Source organism: Primulina eburnea, chromosome 11 (assembly GCF_022965805.1).
Source record: "Primulina eburnea isolate SZY01 chromosome 11, ASM2296580v1, whole genome shotgun sequence".
Lineage (NCBI taxonomy): Eukaryota > Viridiplantae > Streptophyta > Magnoliopsida > Lamiales > Gesneriaceae > Primulina > Primulina eburnea.
This window is the reverse complement of record NC_133111.1, coordinates 37543515-37551387: the sequence shown is the minus strand read 5'-3', so window position 1 is coordinate 37551387 and position 7873 is coordinate 37543515. Positions and strand designations below refer to the sequence as shown.

The following is a 7873-nucleotide window of genomic DNA, read 5'->3' as shown; positions in this document are numbered from 1 at the left end:
ATAATACCACCTCAACAAAAATCTTAAAAAAAAAATTCTGATGTGGAAGATCAGTCTAGGGTGCAACTATAGTGCATACTTAGAATTTTAAACCAAGGCTCTGATCAGGCATGCTTATCGGTTCCACCGGACCGGTTTCGGACCGGTTCTGAGTCCGGTGAGTTCGGAACCGGTCCGAACCGGTTTGAGGATGATGCCATTGAAATTCGAATTATTTGTATGAGTAAATTGCGAAATAATAAATAAATAACAATAAAAATAATATGTGATAAAATTATAACACAATTATTGAATATATTTGGAGAAATGATAGCAAAGAAATATATTGATTGTAGAGAAATGAGAAGTTGAGAGAAAATTGATATGTGAAATATGAAAAATGACTTGTATTTATAGGTGATTTTGAGGGTTAAAAAAATATATATATTTGCAATTTGTGGGGGCCAATTTTTTTTTAAAAAATAAAACATTTCAGTAGCCGTTGAAGAACGGCTACTGAAATGTTGGCTGCTGCAAATGTGCTTTGCAGCCGTTGGCCCAAAGGCCATTTATTATTATTTTTTTTAAAAAAATTCGGATTATGGGTTTCGGATCCTGTTCCAGGTCTGGTTCCGGATATGGACGGGAACCGGTTCAGAATCGGATCCAGAACCGGTTGAACCGGTTCAACCCAAAAACAAAGGGATTGTACATGGTTTCAGGTCCGGTTCTTCCATACCGGTTCCGGTTCCGGCCTTAACGGGCCGGTTCCGGGTCGAACCGGCCCGTTAAGCATGCCTAGCTCTGATACCACTTTTTGGTCCCACGTGCGGTAATTTGAGATAATAATATAAAAATAAAATATAAAAGCTGGATATCGAGATTTAAGTGGAAAACCCCTAAAAATTATTATGATAAAAACCATGGCAAAATAAAAAGAATTTCATTATAATATTTTATGGAGATGTACAACCACTCATTGAATTTTAAAAAAAAACACACTCTCTCATAATACATGAGAACAAACATCTCACAAATATTATAGAACTAAGCACTCAAAAGCTATAAGATGAGTCGAATAGTGGATGATTTCAGAACAAAGTGAAGGAGTTTTATAGGGAGTTTTATAGCCCTTCGTTCGTGTGAAGCCGTCTTTTATCCGAAACTTCCGTTGTATAGCCAACCACCATGCACTTTGTTTGATCATTTAATGTAATTTGCCAACCTCATCATTATTTTCCCCCGACATCCCCATCATGTCCATCATAGATAAATACGTAAAGGGTTCGATCCCATCGAGGACTCGCCCTCAAAGTCTCATACAATCAGAGTTGAACCAGGCAACTTTCCGTCCCTAGCATCTTTCTTGAACTCCAAATCACACTGATCATGAAACTTAAATGCATACTTCAATCTCCTCAAATTCCTAATGTCGAGGGAAAGTTGTTGGAATAAACACCAAAATCCAAACCATTTTCATCAAGTGAATCGAATATTGATGTTTTAACTCGTGTAGTGTGGTTAGGGAGAAAGAGGGTCTAAGTCTAGCTATTTATTTCACAGCAAAGTGCTAAAACTAAATTTAATAAGTGTATTTTAATTAATAACTAAAGTGCAAAAAGTTTATTAAAGATCGGTTTTAAATAATAAATATAGTAGTACTTGAAAATTTAACTCACCATATTTATTCATTTATTTAAAATAAATAGGCCGACTTTCGTTAAAATTTCTTCATAAAATTCATAAATTAAACTTATGTATACCGTGCTCGGATATCGAAGTTATTTTATGCTACTCATCAAAATTATCGCAAATAAAACATTAAAATATTTACTTTAAAATTTATTCACTAAACATATTATTTTAAACAATAAAATAATTATCATACGATCTAGATGTACATTTCAATTTTTGTGATGTTACAATTTTCATTCAACATAAACTTTAAATGTCGCATAAATTTACAATGCAAACCATAAAGAATACTGCCACAAATACTGTACCAATAAAAAAAATTGAAAAATAATAAAATAGAACATATATCCAAAGTAAATTACGATTCGAATCGTGGAAAAACATATTTATAAACAAATAATCATAAATTATTTAGGAAAAAAAAAAGAAGATAAAATGATTTATGGGTTTTTTAAGTGCCACACCGATCTTGCCCGAACGATCTCTGCATGATCATCTTCCATGCGAAGCAGATGTGTGCATTCTAAGTCACAAATTTCACTAGCAATCTCTCCATTTCCTTCACAAGTTCTTGGTTTCATACTTGTCAAGGATTCCAGCACATTCGACTGACGACATTCACGTCTGTATTCCAGAATCATGCTTGTAAGATTATAATCTTCAAGTATCTTTATCGGCACGCTCTGCACAAAGCAATTCGTATATATTTTTTTTAAAAAATAAAATATTTCACTAAGTATCATATTCTTATAACAATCAATTTCGTCATTAAAAAAAAAACTTTTTTTTTAGGAAATTTTTAATTTTAATTTCTTCGTTCTGAATGAATAAGTTTTGACGTACGTACCTCGAGAATCCATCCGATGTATTTGACATTATTAACATGTTGGTTAGCGTCCATATCGCTCCATCGAGGCTGTATTAATTAATAAATATACATTTTGAAGATATATATATATAAAATAATCAATGATTCAAATTAATTAAATAATTGATTTTTTTTTTCATAATAATTATATTTATTTAAATGATCTTACAGCCAAGCCAGTTCGGATAATGTGAGCTGTTTCATGAGTGAGCTTCTGGATCTTCTCACTGTCGTTATTTTGCGGAGGAATTGAAGCTTCGTTGAGGTAAAATGGCTGGACTTCATTCTTCACTTCATCTGGGATTTTACTCAACCTTCTTGTTTCTCTGTTCATCATCGCCCATGTACTGCATATATATATATATATATATATATATATATATATATATATATATATATATATATATATATTTATACATTCGATCACGCTATATTAGGTATATAGAGTCTTGATATAATTTTTGAATTTTCTAAGACAAAAACTTGTGTGAGACAGTCTTACGGGTCGTATTTTATGAGACAGATATCTTATTTGAGTCATCCATGAAAAAATATTATTTTTTATGCTAAGGGTGTGTTTGGTTGAGTGGATTAAATAAGGATAGATTAATAGTCAAATATTTATCGTTAAAATTTTAAATTGTTTTAATAATCATCTTGACCCGGTTTAAGATCCAATTTTGTGGATAACTATTTGATTAATAAAATTAGATCTTAAACCGGGTCAAAATGATTATTAAAACATCTTAAAATTTTAACGATAAATATTTGACTATTAATCTATCCTTATTTAATCCACTCAACCAAACACACTCTAAGAGTATTATTTTTTATTGTGAATATCGGTAGGGTTGACCAGTCTCACAGATAAAGATTCGTGAGACCGTCTTACAAGAGACCTACTCATTTTCTAAAACATCGTCTATCCTTATCTACCGTCCACCTTCTTAAAACAAGCTCCGCTTTCCCTTCCATAGAAGAACATTCATTCGTTATCTATCAAGTTTTCGTAGCACATGCAAAACATGTATATCTATATCCCAAAGTAAAAAAAAGTAAAGTTGACAAAGTATTTACTATATAACATTTCAATTTGTGCCGAGAATTTGAAATCAATGGATTTGAAATATACGATCTCGAATCCACCAATCCATAATGGATTTTTGGATAACCAAAATAAAAAAAGTTAAAAGTTTTTGCCCTAATTATTGTTTCAATGAACTTTTTTTTCAATACAGAGAAAAAAACTAATAATGAATGAACCTGGTAGCTCTTGTTATTATTTTTTTGGTGTTGAAGTCTCGAATCACCCAATCTCGACGCATCCCGTTTTTACCTGCTGCATCCACCCATGTGTCTATCTCCACCAAATCTCCCCTATCAACAAATCGTTTGATGCAAATCAAACAAAGCATTCGAAATTTTAATCATTTTTATTGTCGAAATTTAGCTTTTATAAAATATCTTTCAAAATTTTGGTGATTTTAATCATTTTTTTTCTCGTGAGAATGTTGATGTGACACAGTAGTATTAACTCTATCTCGATATCACATCAACTCAATATCGGCGTTACGTCGTAGAAAGACTGAAATTTCAAAAGGTTGACGAACATATTTTTCAAAAAGATAAATGTACACAACCAAAATCACAATTTTCTTCTACTTATAAATGCAAAGATCGATCATCGGGGAAATTTAAAAAATATTACCAAGAGCTGTATTTGTCAACTTGCACGAGTATACGGGTAACAACCCAAATAAGTTTCCGAATGCTCATCTCACGGGTCGCCCCAAACCCGTTCCCACCCACGCCTGAACTCGCCACATGATTCAAAGCTGTCTCCTGCACCAAATATTTTTAATCTACACTTTCTTGAATAAATTAATTCTAACATAAAAAATGACATTGTGATGCTATAAAAAAAGAATAGGATATTTTTTTTTAATTTAAATCAATGATTAATAATTTTTGAAAATATAATAAATAATTGATTAATTAGAAGAAAAAAAACATGCATGCAGCAAACGAAAATCCAAGCAAGTAATCTACTTCTGTAAATAAATATTTAGCCAAGAAAATGACTCTAAATCAAGACAAGAATACAAAGAAAACCAAATCAATAATCAATATGTATACCTGGAGAAGATTCATTAGGGTTTCCATTGTAGCAGTTTTATCAGGTCCAATCTCATAAGATCTTATGACAAAAGATTGTCTAAACACGAAACGATTCTCCACAAATCTTCCCATCAAATATTCATGATTCTTTGGCTCCTGATCGTCGTCGCATTCGCTATTAGTCTGTTCCAAATACGAGATTCCACCAACATGACTTCCGTTCACTTTCTTCCCGTTGATCGTCTCCACGTTCGTTCTCGTGTTTGCATTCAATCTCAAGGGTTTTCTCACCTTGGAACCATGGTCACAACCGAAACAAACCCGTCTACGCGAGTTGAATATTGACTCAAAATCGTCGTTCTTTTCAGAAAGACCATTTGCATGAACATTAAGAGAAGCACTGTTTTGCATGGAAGCCATGACCCTTCCTTGATCTATTCTCCTGATTTAATTCATATGTTTTCTCTTACCAATTCCCAAAAAAAAATATGCAACAAAAAGTGAAGAAATATAAAAATAGGTGAAATCTTGAGGTGTTGCATAAATAAGTAGCTCATCTACTTATTGAGAAAGCATGGGGAAATTAAGGGTCGAGAGATTATTATACAGAAAAAAAACAAATGGAAAATAAAGAGCTGAGAGGAAATAAAAATAATATTTTTTGTTCATACGTGTGATTAATAGCTTAAAATTTGAATACAAGGGGTCCATGGGCATTGGCAGCTCAACCACTTTTTTTTTTTTTTGGTGGGAGAGAAAATGGATATATTTCCTTCGTTGATTTATGCGATAAAGTGGAGAGTTGAGTGTTTCAATAGTGACGTGTTTCACAAATTAGAAATAAAAGCACGGAATGATAGCTTACTTATGACTCTAATATTAGAGATATATAAAATAAATTTATATCCAAAAAATATGAAAATATGGTTGGAAATTTGAATTAAATTTAAAGTTTGAATGCAAATTAAGGATTATGAATGTGTGAGTGTTTTTTGACTCTCAATATTCTTGAGTTAATTTTGACTTATGATTGTGGATTGTGGAAGACGTATCTTTTGGTCATCCACATTCTTAAGTTAATTGGAGACTTTTGAGTCTTCATATTCTTGAATTAATTACAAGACTGATTGAGTTAATTAATTTTACATTACTTTTGATGTTCATTTTGTAACTTATAAATAGTGTGTTCATTTCCTCAACACATATAAAAAAAATATATGTTTTACAAACACACTCAAGATCTCAGTAAAACATTCTCTTACATTTCATATTGTTACTTTTTCAATTGGCATCCGTTAAGTTTTGGTGATGAACTGAAGGTACATTTTCATTTATTGCTCTATAATTGTCGTTTTCATACTTTGAATTTTAGCATTATAGCTAACATTCTTAAAACAAATTTTGTTATATACTCAATACGTGATTTGTTCAAGACATGGCTACTAATTCAAATGATTCAAATGTTCCAAAGGTTACTCCCCCAGTTATGAAATTCACTGCTGCTGCTTCAATGTCTTTGAGCTATGCTGATAAGTCGGAGAAATTCGAAGGCTCGAATTTCAAAAAGTGACAACTGAGATGTTCTTCTACCTCACCACTTTGATTCTAACAAGTTTCCTCATTGAACATGCTCCTAAACCAGCTGAGGTTAACGAAGATGTGCAGAGTGCTGGTGCCATTGATGCATGTCATTATTCAAATTTCTTTGTGTAGAAATTACAATAAATGGCTTGGATGATTTGCCATACAATGTGAATAGCGAAAAGAAGACGACGCAAGAATTGTGGGAGTCTCTGGATCATTAATAAAAAACCAAGGATTTCGAGGCCAAGAAATTTATTGTTGGTCTATTCTTGGACTACAAGATGATCGACTCCAAAACGGTGATTAACCAAGTGATCCTACATGATATTCACGCGAAAGGCATGGTATTGAGCGAAACCTTGCAAGTGGAGGCTATCATTGAAATGTGCCTCCTGCTTGGGATGATTTCGAGAATTATCTTAAATACAAACGAAAGGAAGAACTCCTTCCTACTAATACTTGCGAGTGTGAGGTTTCTTGCCAAGGTAGCAGTACTACTCTGAAGAAAGTATAAATATGATCAAAAACCGTTGATTGCATTTTCATTAGATATGTACAAAACAATAGCGCTTATCGTTTCCTTGTACATGAGTATCAAATACTTGATTCACAATAATACAATAATGAAATCAAGAATTCAGTCTTTGAACATGTGTTTCCATGAAAATGTAAGGAAGAACCAAGTTTATCCAAAAAATTACACGAGACAATGAAAAAGAACAAGATGTTAACCATGAGGTTAAACCTAGACGTAGCAAGAGAATAATGATATGGAAATCTTTTAGTCCAAATTTAATCACTTTATGATGAAAAGTGAATCTTGGAGCTTCAAGGAAGCTGTGAATTCATCTGAAAGACCTCAATGGAAAGAAATTATAAATTTTGAAATAAAATCCATCTTACAAAACTATACATAGAAATTACTGGACCTTTCTCGGAAAAGCAAACCACAAGGCTGCAAATGGATTTCAAATGGAAAATGGAATCAGATAGAGTCATAAATAAGTATAAAGCAAGCTTAATAATCAAGGGTTATCATCAACGTGAAGGACTTGATGACTTTGACACTTATTCTACGTACTGTAACGAGAATAACCTCTATTCGTGTGATACTTGCAGTTGTCGCCTTTTGGAATCTTGAAGTACACCAAATGGTTGTAATGAAAACTTTTCTAAATGGAGATTTTGAATATGAAATTTACATGGAATAACTTGAATGCGTTTATTCGACTGGGCAAGAAAATAAGGTTTTTATACACTTGAAGCCTCTATATGACTTAAAACAAACACTAAAACAATGAAATGAAAATTATGATAAAGTCATGATAAAAAAATAGATTTAAATTCAGTGAATGCGACAAATGTTTATAGTAAAAAGACACTGAAAGTGGCTATGTCATTTTATGTCTTTACATAAATGACATGCATACCATTGATAGCAATGATAAAATGATTAAATCCACAAAGAATTTGTTGAACTCAAGATTCGACAAGAAAGATTTTAGCTTAGCCGATGTAATATTTGGAATTAAAATTCATAGAACATCAAAATGGCTAGTTCTAAGTCAGTCTCATTATGTGGAAAAAAACCTTGATAAATTCAATAAGGATGACTATGCATTGGCTAGT

The 7873-nt window shown here is 32.1% G+C and overlaps 1 protein-coding gene across 1 annotated transcript; it reads right to left on the bottom strand.

Annotated features, from left to right (window-relative positions):
- Positions 1 to 1952: 1952 nt before the first annotated feature.
- Positions 1953 to 5217, bottom strand: LOC140804800 (palmitoyl-acyl carrier protein thioesterase, chloroplastic-like). Its single transcript, XM_073160936.1, has 6 exons — positions 4679 to 5217; positions 4251 to 4384; positions 3806 to 3919; positions 2712 to 2889; positions 2522 to 2590; positions 1953 to 2357 (listed from the first exon to the last, which is right to left on the bottom strand). The coding sequence occupies exons 1-6, from the start codon at positions 5078 to 5080 to the stop codon at positions 2115 to 2117; spliced, it is 1140 nt and encodes a 379-aa protein (XP_073017037.1). The 5' UTR covers positions 5081 to 5217; the 3' UTR covers positions 1953 to 2114.
- Between the last annotated feature and the right edge of the window lie 2656 nt (positions 5218 to 7873).